Source organism: Arvicola amphibius, chromosome 1 (assembly GCF_903992535.2).
Source record: "Arvicola amphibius chromosome 1, mArvAmp1.2, whole genome shotgun sequence".
Lineage (NCBI taxonomy): Eukaryota > Metazoa > Chordata > Mammalia > Rodentia > Cricetidae > Arvicola > Arvicola amphibius.
The window spans coordinates 118,376,419-118,396,626 of NC_052047.1; the positions used below are offsets into that span (position 1 = coordinate 118,376,419).

Here is a 20,208-nt window from a genome sequence, read left to right on the forward strand (position 1 = left end):
CTAGACTACAAACCGAACAGTATCTCCAAAAATAAATAAATAAATAACTATATTTATTTATTTTTATCTTTTGAGGAGATGGAAGTTTGTCTAAAAACAAAAGAAGGCACCTTCTAGGTGTGTGGAAACACACATGAAACCCAGATTTTCACTTGTTAATAGAGGACCAGAATTCACTCCCGGTCTTACTTTGAAATTGTTTGTTTCAAAATTTAGCCACCCAAAGAAAAAAAAAAAGTTAAAAATTTTAGGATTGGCATGAAGTAGCAAGTTTTGGATTTTGTTTTGTTCTGTTTTTTTGAGACAAGGTCTCATTATATAGCCTTGGCTGGCCCAGAACTCAAAGATACGCTGCCTCTGCCTTACCCAGCTTTTATTTTGCTTGTTTTGTTTTTTGAGACATGAAGTATATCTTTTAAATGACCATTTTAATTTAAAGAATCTGTAATTTATAAAGAAAATTCCTTACTTCATAATGGATTGACAAAAAGCTGCCACCTCCTCATTCTGTACTTCAAATTCTTGTAGAAGAGAACTTCCAGTTGGCAAACTACTGGTCCCATTTGGGTCTTTCTGTAATTAAAAAAGTGATTTTATTTTAAAAGTGAAAGATCTCCAAAATGCTACATAGTGGTACCTCATAAACTAATTTTATGAAGCTATACAAAGTTGCAGAGATAAATCATTTAAATAGCAGAGCTTTTAAAAGTGGCTTTCTTTACCCTGTAACTCAGACTTTAAGTGATCCTCCTGTCTTAGCTTCACAAACATGGGGATTACAAGCATGAACTACAACTGGTTAAAACACCTATTCCTTGGCATACACCTGGGATTTCATCACCCAGAATGCTGAGGCAGGAGGATCTCCGACTCAAAGCCAGCCTGTATGTAATCAAGAACCCATTTCAGAAAACAAAGCAACACAAGAAAAAGAGGATTTCTATCCTGGCAAAGTACCAACTGAGTCCAGTTTCAACTCACTGTTTTAATTGATAAAAACTAACATGCCATACTCATCAGTTAGGACAGTGAAGACCTTTCCATTCCGAACGTTTCAGAAAGCTAGCAGCTGAATGAAATTAAAGGACTGCCGTCTGTTTTAAGAAAAGAGATCGAGCTCATTTGAGACTCGTGTAATAAATAAACCAGAACATCCACATACCCAACTCAAGCTTCAAGTTACAAGAACTGGCATTTTAGGTAGAGAATGAGTTTTTAGGAGAATTTATTGTTTTCCTATGTCAATAAATGTACACAAATATCCTAATAATCCTTTATAAGTTAAATTTGGTCAGGATTTGTTTGCACTATTTAGGGAGATCAATTTACTAGCCAATAACAGTGAAATAGTAGAGTTCACTTAGAGGTGGTTTGATATACAACATGAAATATTTGATTTGGCACAAATTTCAAATATAAATTTCCTTTAAGGTGCTGAGTTCAATTCCCAGCAACCACATGGTGGCTCACAACCATCTGTAATGGGGTCTGGTGCCCTCTTCTGGCCTGCAGGCATACTCACAGACAGAATATTGTATACATAATAAATAAATAAATAAATAAATAAATAAATAAATATTTTTTTAAAAAAATAAATTTCCTTTAAAATTAGGAATAGTTTCAATCTAAACCAAGTGAATAAAGAGCCACAACTTTAGCTAGCCCAATGGCAGAGAGATGGCACAGACCTGGGTTCAATATTCTACATGCCAATAAGCAAATGAATAATAAAAGAATTAATGGAACAGAAAGATGACTCAGCAAGTAAAGGTACTTGTTGCCAAGTATAGAAATCTGAGTTCAATCTCACATGATGGAAAGAGAGAAATTATTCTTAAAAACCACCTGCTGACTTTTGTGCTTGAGCACGTACACTCTAAATAAATAAATGTAAAAACAAATAAGCAGCATAAAACTTTGAAAGTCAATATATTTTAATGATCTTGGTGCCTACAAAGATGCTTACATTAAAATTTTAAGGGCAATAATTACTTTAAGAGCTTTCTTTGTTGAAATGGCACCAGAGATCTTTATGCTAGAATGTGATAGTGTTTTTGAGGGAGGGAGGCAATTGACAAAAATCACAAGTAAAAATAGCACCGCCCCTAGGAAAGATAGTTAAGAGAGACTATTCAACATGCAAAAAAACCCTAAGACAAAAATAATCTTTATAATAAAAATTCCTAACACAGCTAGGCATAGTAGCTCTCAACCAGGAGAAGAATGGAACTCCAAGCCAGTATGGGCTTTACAGGGTGAGCCCCTGTCTCAAATGACAAAAATACACCAAAACAAACCTAACAGTTAAATATTCATCCTTATTTACCCCTCGCATTATGGTCTTCAATTCTTTGAAGCCTGTCTTTCTTTCTGTTTTGTGATGGAGTTCTTCAGGGCATTTACTCCCTTGAAGACTGCTGAATAATGAACATAGAGGATGTGGACGTCTCAACTAACCAGAAGACAAAGTTCTTCTAAGGCCAATGTCCTCCCAGCTGCTTTGTACTCAGTTTCACCAGCTCAATTCTGTGGACTTCGAACTACTCCTGAAATTGTATTTACAGAAGAGCCTTCTGCAAGATACTCAGTGTTTCCCATAAAACCTGTCATATTGTTAAAGGTCTCTATTAAACTGTAAGAAAAGTTCGTTCAGGATTGCTACAAAATAATAACATGCTAGGAAAACTGAACTAGCACAACTTGGCTGCTGTACTGACACCAATCTGCGATTATCAGTAACATATTTGTGTTACAGAAATAGACTTCAGTTCTCTGAAGAATGAGATCTGACCTCTGCTCCAGATGGATCAATGGGTAAAATGCTGCCTTCCCACAGTCTGATGATCCAAGTTTGGATCCTCAGCACCCAGGTAAAAGCATTAGCATTCATGTCGGTTATCGCTGTACCCCTATGGGAAGACGGGAAGTAGAGACAGAATCCCTCAGAAGTTCACAGCCACTTAGCCTGGTGTTCACAGTAGTGAAACCCTGTTTCAAACAGTGGAAGGTGAGGACTGACACACAAAGCTGTTCACTGATCTCTACATGTGTTACATGTGTACCATGGTATGGGTGGCTCTCACACGTGAACATGCACACAAATTAAATTAAATATAAAATAAAAATCATCTGTTCTTAAACTCTTTAAGTCAAACACTACTCCAGCCTTATTTGTCTAACTTCCACTGACTTCTATGCTCCAGTTAGCTGGAGTCATATCCTGTCCATACAAAACCTGGCTCTGAACTTTCTCTTTGCCAAAAACATCTTCCTTTTCACCTACCCTCAAAACATGAAAAAAAAAAAAAAAAAAAAAAAAAAAAAAAAACCCTAGCAGGCTTTTAGGGCACAGTGAATAGCACTTCTCTACGCTTACTATAGCGTAAGTGTCCCCTGCTCCAGCTCTTGGCACACTCATGTATGTGTGGGCATGTGCATGCACATGTTGAGACCAGAGGTTGATGCCATCCTCATCCATTCTCACCTTTTTTTTTTTGAGACAGAATCTCTCACTGAACCAGAAGTCCACTGTTTTCTTTAACACTGCTAACTTATGTTATTGAAACAAGCACTGTAACAGATAAGACTTCAATTCTCTAAAGAATTCAGAGCTGACTGACCCTTGCTCCAGATGCCACCTCCATTCCAAGTCTGAAGACCCATGTTTACATGGGTGATGGGGAATATGGACGTAGGTCTTCAGGCTTGCAGACCAAGAACTTTCTATTGAGCTCTTTCCAGCTCCACCCCCACCACCTCTAACTGCTTAGTCTGAACCAAACCCTGACCATCACATCCTGTTCTGAATCTTGGTGTAAAAATCTCATGGAGAACAAGTACCAAACTGAGTTTTGCATTTTTATAGAACTTAACATCCAGTTGAAAAGGTACCCAACCATCAATCAGTTCAATTTGTTGAATATTTTGCTTCCGCTAAAAAACACACCTCAAAACATTTAAAGAATTTAAGAAACTGTGCCTTCTTCAATAATCTAAAAAGAGTAGCAGCAACTTTAATATTTTATTCCCTAAAATAAGCTTTTTAAATTATTAGTATTATTTTAAAAATAACTTGCAACAAATACTGATAGGTACTCTATCAGAATCCTCTGTATAAAATCGACATGCATTTATTTGTTTATCAAGTAGCTTTGAAAGACCCCCACTGTGGGGAGACTCTCACTCAAGTCTTGGGATAATAAGACTCCCCCCATTAACTCACGAGAGACCATCCTTGCTACAATCACACGAGGTTTTAATGATGAGATGAGATGAGATAGGAACCAGTGCACTGGGGCCGAGACTCATAACCCACGCAGGGGAAGAGTTCCATCCCGAGTGGCCGGGAGAAGGAGTTTTTAGGGGAAGAAACCACAGCCCAGTGACCCAAAAGGGGCAGGGAGAGTGTAGAAAATTCTGAAAATACCAGTGATGATCACAAGGGGGCAACTCCCTGCCTCAAGATCACTCTCAGGGCCATAATCAGCTAGTTCCTAAAACACAGTATTCCAAAATACCAATGATAATCACAAGGGGGAAACTCCCTGTTTCTCAAGATTACAATCTAACTTTATCTTCAGCTAGTTCCTGAAACACAGTCACTGAACCTGCAAATCCTAGATTTCTGATTCTTCTCTTCCTGCTTAGATTTTTGGCTATTTCTTCCTGCTGGGGGTGAGGGGAAACCTGGATTTATCCAGGGCTTTCTTTGGGGAGACCTGGATTTATCCAGGTTTTTCAGCTTCAACAGATTGGTACTATTATAACAAGTTTTTACAGATGGGGATATGGAAGACTAGACTCACACTCAAAGGGTTCAGTGAAAAGCGAGGGAAGCACTTAGGGAGGGGGTAATCACTAGCACGTGGGAGATAGGGGCAGAAGGATCAGAGGCTCATGTCCAGGCTCAGCTGCACAGTAAGTCTGAGAATAGCCTGAGATTAGAAAACTGTCTCAAAATCAAACACAAAACAAAACAACAACAACAAAAAAGAGCAAATACCTGCCCTCCCCCACCCAAAAAACCCAATTAAAACAAACCAGAGAAATCTAGAAAACAATACTGTGGTCTTTTGGAGACAATGACATGAAACCTGCTCTGTTGAATAGATTCCTAATCTCCTTAATGTCATGCCTAGATTTTAATGGCATGCTTTGATTTACATAGTATGTATTTTTCATACCTTTTATTAATGAAGCCCTTACTTTCGTTCAGTCACTGAATTTGACTAGACAGAAACAATTTCAAGATAATAATATAATTGCAATAGTTTCATGTTCACAATGGGTTTTAAAAAAGCTACCTAGGCTACTTCAAATGATAACATCAACTTTATTTCTGTTTTGTAGGATCTCACTATGTGGCTCCGCCTGACTTCAATCTTAAACTCCTCCTCTTCCTCAGTTTCACAAGTGTTGGGATTGTAGGCATGTGTCATTATATGCAGCTATTTGAGTCCTTCCGTCTCTCTGGAACAACACAATTTTATACCTATCCTTTTGAGCCATGTTCCACTATATCCCTAAGTGTTATGTCAACAACCAAAAGCATCAACTAGTCTATTTCATTAATCTTGACTTTTCTTTTGTGGCATCAGATCTTCTGGAGTTGTAGTTGGTTGTGAACCTTCATGTGGGTGTTTGGAATTAAACCCAGTTCCTCTGCAAAAACAAGTGATCTTAACCACGGAGCCATTTCTCCACTCAATCATTTTTTCTTAACACATAAAAAAGATACAATAATAAAACTTTTAATGCTGTTAGCCAATACATAGAATTAAAAAAATGTCTGTAGGAGAAGATACTGAGTTTTCAAGTAAACATATGTTTGGAATTTTAAGTAAATGTTTAGGTCATCACCCAAATATTCTCTTCTAGAAATGCCATATTAGAGAAATTCCAGGGATAGAAACAGTTTTGGGGGCTGGAGAGATGGCTCAGTGGTTAAAAGCATTGCCTGCTCTTCCAAAGGTCCTGAGTTCAATTCCCGGCAACCACATGATGGCTCACAACCATCTGTAATGAGGTCTCGTGCCCTCTTCTGGCCTGCAGACATACACACAGGCAGAATATTGGATCCATAATGAATAAATTAATAAAAAAAGAAACAGTTTTGGGCATAATCCTACTTATGAAATTCTCTAAAGGATGTTCTCCTGATTATTGTTGGCACCCATTATGATCATTTTAAGAGCAACCCCTCAATCAAAGGGAACTCTGCCTCTCCCAAGGCTCAGACAAAGGGGTGATCCTGTCCTCAGAGTGACTGTATACTACAATGCTCTCTACCAAACCTCCGACTGCAGTGCTCTTGTCTCCTCCCGCCTTATAGATCTCTCTCCACCCAGCCATATCACTCCTGTCTCCACCTCCCTAGTGCTGGGATTAAAGGCGTGTGACTCCTGAATGTTGGAAACACCTGTGTGAGTTCAATTTTTCTTTTTAGACAGAGTCTAAATCCTACTGAGTCCTGGGATTAAAGGTGTGTGCCACCACTCCCTGGCCTCTATTAGCTCTATGTTCTGATCTTCGGGTAAGCTTTATTTATTAAAACACAAAATATCACCGTAGACTAAGCATGGAGTTAGTCTTTTTGTCCTCAACTGGTTGGTTAAGATCTATTCACAAAAAGCAGGCAATCTGTTTTCCCTAGACTACCAATTCAAGCGCTAGCTTCACCCGAAAATACTTTAATAGACATTCTCAGAATAATGTTTGCCCAGATGCCTGAGCAGTTCATGCTCTAATCAAGATAAAACACAGAAATGGAAGAGAATACGCCAAAAATATTCCATGATATCATACGTTACCAAATAAACCCGCAGTACCAAATAGGTTACATTTTTTTTTGAAACATTGGCCAAAGGAGTCCCAGTAGACATCCCCCACCCCAACAGTACAGGTTATTGACAATGCTATTGGTTACCTTCCATAACCTATCGCTACGAACACTACATATTTACATCATAGAACATGGAAAGATGGAGCTGGTACTCAACTAGAAGCTTCACCCTACTGACTAGTGCTCAAAGTCTTGGAAGGTAATGGAGGGGAAAAATAATCAATTTCTCCCAGTCACAAAACCTGTGAGCTGCAACAGTGACCAACCCACTGTTAGATTTAAGGTCTCCTCTGTGAGATGAAATCCATACCAGACACTATAAATAAGGCCTAGGGCCTAAGACTAGGTTGGTAATGGACCCCACGGGAAAACCTATCATTATTATTCTGCTAAACAAACATAGCAATAAAACAATACCTAATGACATTTTGCTCATAGATTAACCTTCCATGGGGAAGCTTCCTGCAGTAGATGGTAATTAACATAGAGACCTATAACTGGACAATGTGCAAAGAGTAAGAGACTTAGGGGCACTTTGCCCTAAATGGGATGTATTTAGCACAAAAATTTATCGGTATATCTTTTGATTAAAAAAAGCTGTCTCACCAGGCAATGGTGGCATACATTTTTTTTTTTTTTTTTTTTGGCATACACCTTTAAACCCAGCACTTGGAGGCAGACAGGTGAATCTTTGTATGTTAGAGGTCAGTTTGGTCTACAGAGTGAGTTCCAGGACAGCCAGGGCTACACAGAGAAACCAACCCTGTCTCAAAAAAACAAAACAAAAAGTCATCTCAAGAATACTGTATTCTGTATGGACTGAGCCCGATAGCATACGCCTTTAATCTCAGCACTCTCAGCACTAGAGAGGCAGAGGCAAATAGAGTTCTGTGAGTTTAATGTCATCATGGTCTATTAAAAAAAAAAAAGTCCTTGCTAGCCAGGGCTACACAGAGAGATCCTGTCTCAAAACAACAAAGGTGGGAAGCTAGGTCTAGTGACCCACACCTATTATCTCAGCACTAGGAAAACTAAAGGCAAGAGGATTGCACAAGGTCAAAGTCAACCCAGGCTATATAACAAGTAAATAGCACAGTATTTGCTACAGACTGAGATCTTGTCAAAACAACCAAGCAACCAAGCAAACAAGAAAAAAGGGATAATGTATTGGAAAGCTTCATGGTAACACAAGTTTTAAAAGTTCCTGACACACTACTCAGAATTTAAATGGGATAAAAGCACAGTTTGTATTAGTAAATGCACTCTAAGAATATTTGCTAGTCTTCAGAACTAAATGCACTGCTTCCTTATTTACATTTAATTTTCCAGAGATGTGAGTTATTAAATGTGATTAGCTGTACAATAAAAACATTTTGAGCCTTCCTTCTGTATAACTAATCAGAGAAAAATGAGGGGGAAAGAGATAAGAAAATTAGTGATAGAAACTGGTACAGTGATACATGCTTATAATCCCAGCATTTGGGAGGTAGAAGGAGGAAGATCAAGAGTTGAAGACCTCAGCTACATGGTTGGTTCAACCTACATGAGACCTTGCCTCAAATAAAAAAAAAATTAAAAAGAAAGAAATAACATGAAATTGATGTTAGACATTCTGCCAATAATATATAAATTAGACTCCTAATACAATAAACTTTTAGAAACACCCAGTATCCACAATTGTTTTTAAAAATAGGGTGTCGCCAGCCAAACATTAGGTAGAGTTTGGGGAATCCTGAAAAGAGGAGAAAGGATTGTAGGAGCCAGAAGGGTCAAGGACACCAAAAGAAAACTCAGAATCAACTAACCTGGACTTATGGGGCTCACAGAGACCGAACGGACAACCTGGGAGCCTGTATGGCCTGCATATTTGTTACAGTTGTGTGATCCTCTCGTGGGACTCCTAACAGTGGGAACAGAGACTGTCTTGAACTCTCTGACTTTTGGTACCTTACTCCTAATATTGGGTTGCTTTGCCCAGACTTAACACATGGAGAGGTGCTTAATGTAATTTGATATACCATTATTTTGCTAATAGTCATGGGAGTATTCAAAGTAACTAAAATAGTTATTGACTACCAGTCTGATTTAAGCTTAAAGTACCAAAAGATCTTTTTAATGACGTTCCTTTTCCTGGTTTTGATCACACACAAAAACTACAGTCAAATATTTACATTATTATTAACCAAACAAAAGACAGTAGGAGGAAACAGGAAGTAAGCCTGCTGAGTGAGAAGAAAAACACCCTTTAGAGTAGGGTTCATAAAACACAGAATTTCTAACAGGAAATGAACACGTAAGTACATACAGTTATTATGAGAAAAGGCACTGCAATGCTGTTTCCCAACAGAAAGCCTAAACTGTGGGGAAATACTTATAAATAGCCAGAGATGAATAGTATGTGAGCATATGAAAGCACCAGGTCAATGACTTCCAAAGTTAGTCTGCATTGGTGTTCTCTTTACCTTTTGGTCTACATAAACCAAACTTTCTTTTCTTTCTTTTGTTATTATAGTACATGTGTATGATGTCTGTGTGTGTGTGTGTGTGTGTGTGTGTGTGTGTGTGTGTATGTGTCTGTAATAAATGTCGCTGTGTATGTGTGGAGATCAGAGGACAATACTGTGGGGTCAGTTCTCTTCACCCCCCCCCCCAACTTTTCTTCTTGTACAATCAGTATAAGATCTCACAGACAGAATAAGATTTTGGTATTTAGAGAAAGATTGAGGCTAACCTGAGCTATCAAGGCTCTATTTCAAGAAAACTAGTAGGCATAGGTAAGATGACTTAGAAAGTAAAGGTGTTTGCTGTCAAGACTAACCACTTGCATTAGATACACGGGATATAGTAGTACCATATGCAAACTCCCATAAACACTCATGTACACATATGCACAAATAAATAATGAAATTTAAAAATTTTAAGTAAATAATAGGCTTGAAACTTTAATACAAAAATCCTTACTGTAGTATTTGTAAATTACACATCAAACTCTTATTGAATGTTTCTAATAATTATGATTGCAACCTAAGAGTCGCTATTATGAAATAGCTATTTATGGATTCCTTGTAGATAATTAAGATATCAAACTGCCTTCTTGATTTACTTCCCCATTTGAACTTGCTCTACTTTTTGGGATACTGAACTATAAAATTAAGTTACTAAACTAAATTCTCAATTTACAGGAAAAAAAGTAGGAAACTTGCCGGTAAACTAGAGACAAGTGGTGATACACAGATTAATAGAAATGGGTTAAATTAAGATGTAAGAGCTAGTCAATAAGAAGCTAGAGCTAATAGGCCAAGCAGTGATTTAATTAATACAGTTTCTTTGTGGTTATTTTGTGGTCTGGGCAGCTGGGAATGAACAAGTGGCCTCCTACAACACTGTGTCATTATTGGGGAGCCAACAGTTGTGACAAAAAAAGTCCAACAACATATGGTACTTAATGTCTAGCCATGTATATCCATAATAAAGAAATACAGTTTAATAAATTCTAGACTCATTGAGGATAGTTAATGGAGTATTTTCTCTGAAATTTGCCAAATACAAATGGACTGTGCATTTTGTGTGAATGGTGTAATTCTTAACTGATAATTGTTCACATTCTACATAGTTTTACTGTGTTAAGAGTTAAAACCTTTTTTTTTTTTTTTTTTTTTTTTTTTTTTGGTTTTTCAAAACAGGGTTTCGCTGTAGATTTGGAGCCTGTCCTGGAACTAGCTCTTGTAGACCAGGCTGGCCTCGAACTCACAGAGATCTGCCTGCCTCTGCATCTCAAGTGCTGGGCTTAAAGGCATGCGCCACCACCTCCCAGTGTAAAATAATCTTTTTATATACTGTGAAGATGTGTCAATGATTGGTTTAATAAAAAGTTGAATGGCCAATAGCTAGGCAGGCTTTCCAGACACAGACGCTGGGAAGAAGGGTGGAGTCACGAGGAGATACGGAGAAAGCATGACATGTAGGAGATGAGGTAACAAGTCATGAGCTACATGGCAGCATGTAAACAGAGAAGGTTCATTTAAGTTATAAAAGCTAGTTAGAAACAAGACTAAGTTAATGACTGAGCTTTCACAACTAATAAGTCTCTGTGTTGTTATTGGGGAGTTGACAGTCCTAATGAAAAAGTCTGACTATCCATCTTATTTTATCTATTAAATTTTATTTTATTTATTGTTTTGGTTTTTTGAGACAGGGTCTCTCTGTGTATCCCTGGTCCTCCTGGAACTAGTTGTGTAGACCAGGCTGCTTCCAAACTCACAAAGATCCACCTGCCTTTGGCTGCCAAGTGCTGAGATTAAAGGTGTGCGCCTCTAACCGCCCAGCCTAATTTTTATTTTATTTTTTTAGAGAGGGTCTCACTCTGTGGCCATGGATGTCCTGAAACTCACATCATCAACCAGGTTGAACTTGAACTCAAAGATTCACCTGTCTCTACCTTCAAGGAAGAGTGCCACCATGCCAGGCCTTGATTATTGTATCTTAACAAGGGGGGGAGGAAGAGGAGAAAGGGTGAATAATGGGAATTAAACTAGGGTAAGTTCACAAAGGCAGAGTGAGTAATACAGCTGATAATGTAGTAATATTTCCAAAGGTCAAGAAAGAATTTCAGTTTTTTCACCATAAATGATAAACCATTTAAATCCCCTTTAAGATCAAAGGCTCACTTCTTTGACAGTGACAACTCTCCATGCAGCTGCCCTTTTCAAACAACCAACTACACACAGCTGACATCTCAAGCCCTGACTAGTAGCATCATACTCAGAATTAGTTTCTATCATGTTTAACCTACAAAAAAGCATGCTTAAACCTATTAAAAACAAGCAGGAATTCATCAGTGCCCTACAGTACAAGGTCTGGGTTGACTAACTTCCCTCCTTCCCCTCCCCTCACTTAAAAAAATTAGGTAAAACTCACAAAACATAAAAGTCACAATTTAAGCCATTTAAAACTGTATAATTCTGCAGGACATTCAAAATTTGATGCAATGATCAACAATTTCAGGATGGTTTCATTACTTTAAAGAGCCTGTACTGTTATACTATCCTACATATAGCAATAAGTCCATGTGAACACTAATCTGCTTTCTTTCTCTACATGTTTGCCACCTTCAAAAATTTATTCATTTAATGCATATGGGTGTTTTGTATGCATATATATTGTACATCATGTGCGTGCCTGGTACCTCCAGAAGCCAGAAGAAGTCATCAGATCCTCTGGAATGGAATTATAGGCCATTGTGGGTCTCCATATGGGTACTGGGAATTGAGGTCCTCTGGAAGAGCAACCAGTGTTCTTAACCACTGAATCACTACTCCGGACTCATTTGCCTCTTTTTTTTTTTTTTAATTAAAAATTTCCACCTCCTCCCTTTCCTCCCCCCCCCCCCCTCTTTCTCCCTCTACACGCCAAAGAGCAACCAGGGTTCCCTATCCTATGGGAAGTCCAAGTTCCTCCCCGCTCCCCCCAGATCCAGGAAGGTGAGCATCCAAACTGACAAGGCTCCCACAAAGCCCATCCATGCAGTAGAATCAAAGCCCAGCACCATTGTCCTTGACTTCTCAGTCAGCCTCCACCATCAGCCACATTCAGAGAGTCCGGTTTGATCACATGCTCCATTAGTCCCATTCCAACTGGCCTTGGTGATCTCCCATTAGATCTGTCCCACCGTCTCAGGACGCACCCCTCACGGTCCTGACTTCCTTGCTCATGTTCTCCCTCCTTCTGCTCCTCATTAGGACCTTGGGAGCTCAGTCCAGTGTGCTCCTATGTGGGTCTCTATCTCTATCTCCATCCATCACCGGATGAAAGTTCTATGGTGGTATGCAAGATAATCATCAGTGTGGCTATAGGACAAGGCCAGTTCAGGCACTCATTTGCCTCTTAAGAATGCTTCATATAAATGGAATTATATAATACATGCACAGTAGAGTTTTGTTGTTTATTCTGAAACAAGGTCTTAGCTCTCGTTGGTCTAGCACTCACTATGTAATTCAAGCTGGCCTCAGAATTTGTGGCAATCCTCCTGACTCAGCCTCCTAAATTCTGAGATTACAGACATTTGGCACCAAAAATTTTTAGATCTAGTTTCTTTCAATCAACTTGGGTGGTTTTGTTTGTTTTGCCTGCTGGTGGGCAATAAACCCAGAGAGCCTTGTTCAAGTACTTTACTACTGAGCTAAACCCTCAATTCCACACTCAGCATATTCTCAAGGTGTATGTAAGTATCGGGATTTCATTCATTTTCTTCTAAGGGAAAAGTTTTCCACTGTATGGGTACATCACATTTGTTAACTCATTCATCAGTTCAACATCTGGGCTGCTTCTACTTTGAATCTTTATGAATAGGTTGCGATGAATAATTCATTTTTTAAAAAGTAGACAATGATTTTAAATAGATATTTCTCAGCCTGACATGATGACTTAAGCCTGTAATCCTAATATGTGGGAAGCTTAAGCAGGAAGATTGCTAACAGTTTGAGGCCATCTTGAGATACACAGTGAGTTCTATAGAGTGAGACTCTGTCTCATACAAATAAACAAACAGGCCAACAAAATGTGTTTGTATCTCTCCCCGAAAGGGTACAGAGATGGCCAGTAAAACATAAAATGGAGGGCTAGAGTACAGTTCAGTGGAAGAAAGCTTGCTAAGATTCCATAAGACCCTGGGTATGATGCACAGTACCACAGAGAAGCAAAGAAAAGCCATTAAAGAATCATCATCATCAGTATAAAAACTGGAAAACAGTAAGTGTTAGAAAGACTGTAGAGAATCCTCAACTTTCATACATCACTGGTAGGAATGTAAATGGTGAAATGTTATGGAAGACAGTATTCATAGTTAGGTATGGCAGTACCTGTCCTAAACAGCAGCCCGTTGAAGGCTGAGGGATGAAGAGCAAGAGTTCAAGGCTAGCTTGTGTTACACAGTGAGAGACTCTATAACCAAAAACAAATAAAGCAACAAACTGTACATAAGTTACCATAGCATCGCTCAAGTACATTCCCCTCCCCTGCTCTTTCTGAGGCACTCTCACTAGGTAGTCCTGGTGGGCCTGGAAACTGCTCTACAGACCAGGCTAGCCTCAAACTAGGAGATTTACCTGCCTCTGCTTCCTAAGTGTTTGTAATATGAGCTATCATGCATGGGAGCTTTTGTTTTTTAGTCCTTAGACATTTCCAAGATCTACAGATATTATAGTATTTGGAATGGTATGTTTGTAAAAGAAACTTCTAAACTGTGCCTGACTCTCTTCTGAGCAAAGACATACTATTCTAGTTACCTCTTAACTAATAGTGTCTCATACCTATAATCCCAGCACTTTGGCAGGCTCTTGTAGGACGGTCATTCCAAATTCAAGGCCAGTTTGAGACTTGTCTCAAATAATGGAGCTGGAGAGCACTGGCTATTTTTTACCGGTGACTAGGTTCAGTTCCCAGCAACCATATGGTGTCTTACAACTGTCTGTAATTCTGATGCCTTTTTCTGGCTTCTACAACATGCAATGAACATATGTGGGGCACAGACATACAAGCAGGAAAAACACCCACATGTAAAAGTAAATCTTTAAAAAATTTCCCAATTTAAAAAAACTAAAAGAATTTTTAAAAAAACACATAAATTATTAATAGTCTTTACATTACCATTCCATTCTCCTCCTTTATCAATATAGGTATTTAAGGAAAAGCCTTTAAATGGCGTTTTCCCTGACTTTCTGAAGTTATGCTTTTTTGTGTGTCTTTCATAATTAAGAACAAAAGGAAAGTGTTTGAATTTATATAATGGGTGATAGACAAAATTCCTTCCTTGCCCTGAAAATGAGAAGAAAGGTTCACTTATAAGAGAAGACAGAAATACCAAGAATATCTTCAATTCACCTCAATGATGACAGATGTTCAACTAGGCTTATCTTGCTTGCTTGTTTGTGTTTTGAGACAAGGTCTCTCTGTGTAGCCCTGGCTAGCCTGGTAATCGCTATGTAGAACAAATAGGTTGGTCTCAAACTCAGCGATCCACCTGCCTCTGTCTTCTGACTGTTGGGATTAGAGGTGAGTCCGACCAGATAGACTTAACTAGGTTTTTATTTATAGTCTTACAAAGAAACTAAGCAATTTTTCAGTTGACCTAATCATATTTAATCTTTTGCCACAAACAAACAAAAAATAAACCATAGCAGCCTTGGAGGCAAAGAAAAGCAAGATTACCTCCCCTCTCCCCAAAAACAAGTGACTCACACTAAGATGCACTCTGTTTTACTACCAAATTTAAGAAGCTAGCAAGCAGAGACTGTACCTGAGATACTTGGCCTTGGGCTTTTGTAAGTTGAGCCGTTCGAATATTTAAAGACTGGCTTCTTGTTACAGTTGCCCCAGAAAGGTATTTTCCATTCACCTTTCTTTCTAGGTGACAACTTGCAGGAGATCTCTCTTCAAGAAGAACAGCATCCCAAGGATCCTCTGCTAGCAAAACTGGATTCTTCTCTCCATCACATTCTAACAACTCCACACTGTCCACTTTAGGTTTACTTAGAGGATCCAAGTCTAACCAGTCAAATTTACTGATGTCTTCAGACTTTGGAGATACTTGTAGACTGCAGACTGAAGTTTTCGTATTTGCAATCTCCAAATCAGTCCTTGCTTTCCCATTTTTTAAAAATTCTGATGTACTTGCTATTTTGTCAAATAGTTTTGCCATGTCAGGACTGACTATTGGCCGATAGATTGGTAAATTTCCTTGTGGATGAAATGGTATGGAAGGTGTCAAAGGATATGAAAAATATGGAGACTGTCCTGGAAGTCTTAAATATATAGGTTCTGTAGATGGAAAAGTGGGCATCCTTGGGCTGAAGCCATTCTGGAATGTGGTCTGCTTACTGTATGCTGAAGGATAAATAGAAGGTAAAGTATATGTGGAAGGCCCGGATAATCCAGAGGGCCACTGTTCTCTTTGAACAGTAGGTCTAAGATACAGCTGTGCTGAAAATGGAGGGCTCAGAACAGGAGTAACTGGCAACACAGGGGGTTTTTTAGTCTCAAAACTGTCATCCAGCAATATCTTCTCAAGTTCAGCTTGGGTGAGCTTTTCTACGTCAATATCTAGCACTCTTTTTTGGGAATCAGACTCAGGAAACACCATGAGATCATAATCCTGTTTGTTAAAACCTTGTGTTCTTTGTCTAGTGCTGCTAGACAGTTCAAAGCTTCTAGTACTGTCAGTCATTTGTCTATCCTTCTGAAGTTTTGCTAAGGCCTCTGCTTCCATCTGTAATGCTTCTGCTTTGTCCACATCTTTGGTTCTTATTGGTTCCGGATGTGAAGATGAACATTGTTTAAATTCATTGCTGTTGGAAATCTGAGCCATGTCCACGAAACAGACCAAACCTCTTAATCTTTTTTTCTTGTAGCTTCCAAAATACCAGGACCTATACATAAAAATAAACATAACACTCAGTTAATTTCCTAAACACAAATTAATTTTGTTTAGACCTAACCCTGCTGGATGTGGTGACAAACACATTTAATCCCAGCACTTAAGGGAAAGAGGCAGGCAAATCTCTTTGAGTCTGAGGCTAGTATGGTCTACAGAGTGAATTCCAGGTTAGCCAGGAATACATAGTAACATGCCATTTCAAAAAACAAACAAATAAATTAAATAAAACCTATCCTATATTAAGTTTTGAAGCCACTTACAAAAATACATCCAATAAAACACAATGAGAGGTTTCATGAAATCCTAATGGAAAAGCAGCGTTAACATTTTATCCACTGTTGGGTTCAGAAGACACTGAAACATACTTTATTCCACTTGCTAAGTTATCAAAATACTTGGCAGAGTAAGTGAAGTTAACAAGGCTTCATATCAGCTGTCATAATGCCTGTCATTTCCCAGTGACACTCTGGCTTTATTCCTGACATGAAATGACTTAAGTACCATTCACTTATTTCCAAGACGGGACTTATGATTATGCAACTAAAAAGTCAAAATAGTCATGATCTTGCTATTACACTGCTCAAGAGCAAACTTTATTAGTCAAAATAAAATAAACAACTCTTACTTGATCAAAATCTATGAAAAACTTATAGAAGCTTCTTATACTCCAGAATGTTTAAAATGTATAAAGAATCATAGCTTAGAAGAGTAGGACAAGTTTTAAAATTATAAAAAGCTATAATATTCCACTCAAATATTTTATCATAACTCAATTCATCATATAGTTTAGGGTTTTGAGATATGTGATTTCACTGTCACTGTGATTGGTTTAATTAAAAAGCTAAATGGCCAAATGGTAGGCAGGAGGTATACATGCAGGACTTCTAGACAGAGAGAGTTCTGGGAAAAAGAAAGGTGAAGCAGCAGTCAAAGCAGAGAAAAAATGACATGCAGGAGGAAGTAAAAGCCATGAGCCACATGGCAGAATATAAATTAACAGAAATGGGTCAATTTAAGTTATAAGAGCTAGTTAGAAACAAGCCTAAAGTTGAGCTTTCATAATTAATGTCTCCATGCTGTTTTTGTGAGCTGGCAGTCCAAAGAAAACTCTGTCTATAGTTTTGATTATTCTTCTTTTTAATTTATTTGCAGTTAAATCAATACTATACTTATCCTTTAAAAAAATTAGTTTATGTTACGCCTTCTCCTTAACAGTAAATGAAAAAAAAATACATTTCTGATTAAGACAAACACTCCAGATAGAGGCAGAAGAATCAAAAATTCAAGATCATCCTCAACTACATATGAGTTCAAGGCCGATCTGGGTTAGCATGAGACCGTACTCTGATTCTTGTGCTCTTTTTCTTCTGTTTCTTTGTCTTGTCCAACCCTGATGTGACAGTTTTTATCTTATCATATTGAGAGATAGAAAGGGAGTGATCCAGACGGGAGGACAGTAGGGAGGAACAAGAAGAATTGAAGGAGTAAGTCACAAACAATCCCACACCAGTTTGGAATTATGATTAATAGAATGGCTATTTATTTAAAGGGGAAAAACTTACAGAACACCATCCCAGACAACAGCCCTCTGCACGATCAGGAAAGGAGCCTAGTAGCAGGAAGTAGAGCTGGAAGCATGGGGGGGGGGGCAGTGGCTGCTTTTTTAAAGAGAGAGAAACCACGCCCCAATGGGCTGGTATCTCAGCAGCTATTGGCTGAAGGAGCAGGAGTACCCACAACAAAGAATAGAGGGAGGGGAAACTATAATTAGGATAAATTATGTGAGAAAAAAAACTATTTTTCTTATTGTAAACAAAAACAAAAATCATGGGACTCTGTCAAAAAAGATGGGGGTGGAGTGCTAGAGTAATGGCTCAATGGTTAAAAACATTGGCTGCTCTTCCAGAGGACCCAGGTTCAATTCCTAGCACCAACACAATGACTCACAACTAAGTGTAACTCTAGTTCCAGAGAATCCAATGCCCTTTTATGGAACTCTGAATGTATCAAGTTCTACAATAGTATACATATATGTATAAAAACCATCTTTACACATCTATTAAAAATTTTAACTCTTATTAACATTATTATTATTATTATTATTATTATTATCATTTTTATCCATATGAGTGTTTTTCCTGCATGTATATCTGTGTACCACATGCATATCTGGTACCCATGGGGGTCGGGAAAAAATATTGGGTCCTCTGGAACTGTTAGAGCCATGCAGGTGCTGGGAATGGAACCCAGGTTCTTGGCATGAAAAAGTGCTTTTAAATTACTGAGCCACCTCATTAGCTCCTAATTTAAGAAGGAAGGAGCTATATGATCTTTTGTAAGTGAAAATGTTTCAATGTGCCTCACTTTAATTTTAAAGTTAAAAAGTTAAAAGTCAGATTAAAAATATAATGCAATATTTATTACTAACTTAAACAGTAACCCCTTGCTGATCACAAAAGCTGTAGCTACTTAAAACTCTCTAAAAGTGGGCAATTACATTAGTCAATCAAACTTTGACACCATTTGCATACCCCAAAACAAAGGAATTAATTTAAAAGCTCCTTGATCATTCTGTGCATTGATTTACAATCTAAATTTAAACTTCAGGAAAAATAAAACAGGTCAGTCTTGTTACTCACCTAATTGCTTTCTGATCTTAACAATTCAAGATACCTAGCCAAGTGTGGTTGACTCTCTAAACATGGGAGGATGATGTTCCAGAGAGCTTTGGGGTAAGGGGGAGTAGCCATGAGTTCCCAGTAAGAAACAGGGCCAGTGGTTAAAGGCACCTATAGCCAAACCTGACAACCTGAGTTAAGTTATCAGTACCCATAAGACTGAAAGAAAAAAATAAGTCAGTTCCTGAAGAGAAAGCCAGTTCTTACAGGTTGTCTTCTTAACTCTGTCATATACACATAAACACAATTTTTAAAACTTAAGTAATAAGATTAACTAAAAAAATGAAGCAATGGTTGTAGTTCAACAACAGACACAATTCTCTTTGCTGTCAGGTGCTGTCAAGATTTGCATGCATGCGCCTGGGAGGGGCCTGTCCCAGTTGGCTCTGCTCTACTGCCTAGATCCCCAACCCAGCTGAAGATCAGTGTCAAGGATCACATTTACAAACTGGCCAAGAGAAGTCTGAAACCCTCAGAAATTGGTGTGATCCTGAGAGGCTCATGATGTGTCACAGGTTTTGTAACTGGCAATAAAATTTTAAGAATCCTTAAATCCAAAGTCCCCTGATATTCCCAAGAATCTCTATCATTTGATTAAGAAAGCAGAAAGCATCTTGAGGATCAGGAAGGATGGGACTGTTAAACTCTGCCAGATTGTGAAAGACAGACGAATTTCATTGGCTTGTTATTATAAAACTAAGCAGGTCTCCTCTCAATTGGAAGTCTGAGCCATCCATGGCCTCTGCTCTAGTAGCATAAATATGTCTTAAATACTCAAACAATAAAAATCACTTTAAAAATCTAGACACTATTCTAATATGACAATAATATGGAACCAATTAAGCCATTATTAGAAATAAAATTATGAACCTGGGAAGACAGCTCAGTCAGTAAAGAGCTTGCCATGAGGGCCTAAGTTTGATCTCCAGCATCTATGTAAAAACCCAGGCATGGTTGCACAGGCTTGTGATCCCAGCATTGGGAAGGTGGTTACAGGTAGACAGATCCCTGGTGCTTACTGGTCAGTCAGCCTAGCCTAATCAGCTAACTTCTAGTGAGCAATTAGACATTTTTACAAAGTCCTCGAAAATTTTACAAAGTCCTATTACTAATATCTCTGGTTCATAAATGAAGAAACATAAGCAGTTATATAATATGCCTAAAGTTAGAGCAGGTAGAGGCTCGGAAAATGGCTCAGCAATTAAGAGCATTTGCTCTTTCAGAAGTCCTCAGTTTGGTTCCCAGGATTCACACAGTGA

General features: G+C 38.3%; 1 protein-coding gene and 1 pseudogene across 1 annotated transcript in view; one reads left to right on the forward strand and one right to left on the reverse strand.

Moving 5' to 3' along the window:
• The window catches only part of Pik3c2a (phosphatidylinositol-4-phosphate 3-kinase catalytic subunit type 2 alpha), a 102,593-nt gene that overhangs the window by 66,272 nt on the left and 16,113 nt on the right, over positions 1–20,208 (reverse strand). The window contains exons 2-3 of the mRNA XM_038319048.2: positions 15,135–16,263; positions 470–573 (exon numbers count right to left, since the gene is read on the reverse strand). Coding sequence (XP_038174976.1) covers positions 470–573; positions 15,135–16,202 — 1,172 coding nt within the window. The 5' untranslated portion in view covers positions 16,203–16,263. The remainder of the gene's footprint in view (positions 1–469; positions 574–15,134; positions 16,264–20,208) is intronic.
• Positions 19,240–19,708, forward strand: LOC119824888 (annotated as a pseudogene).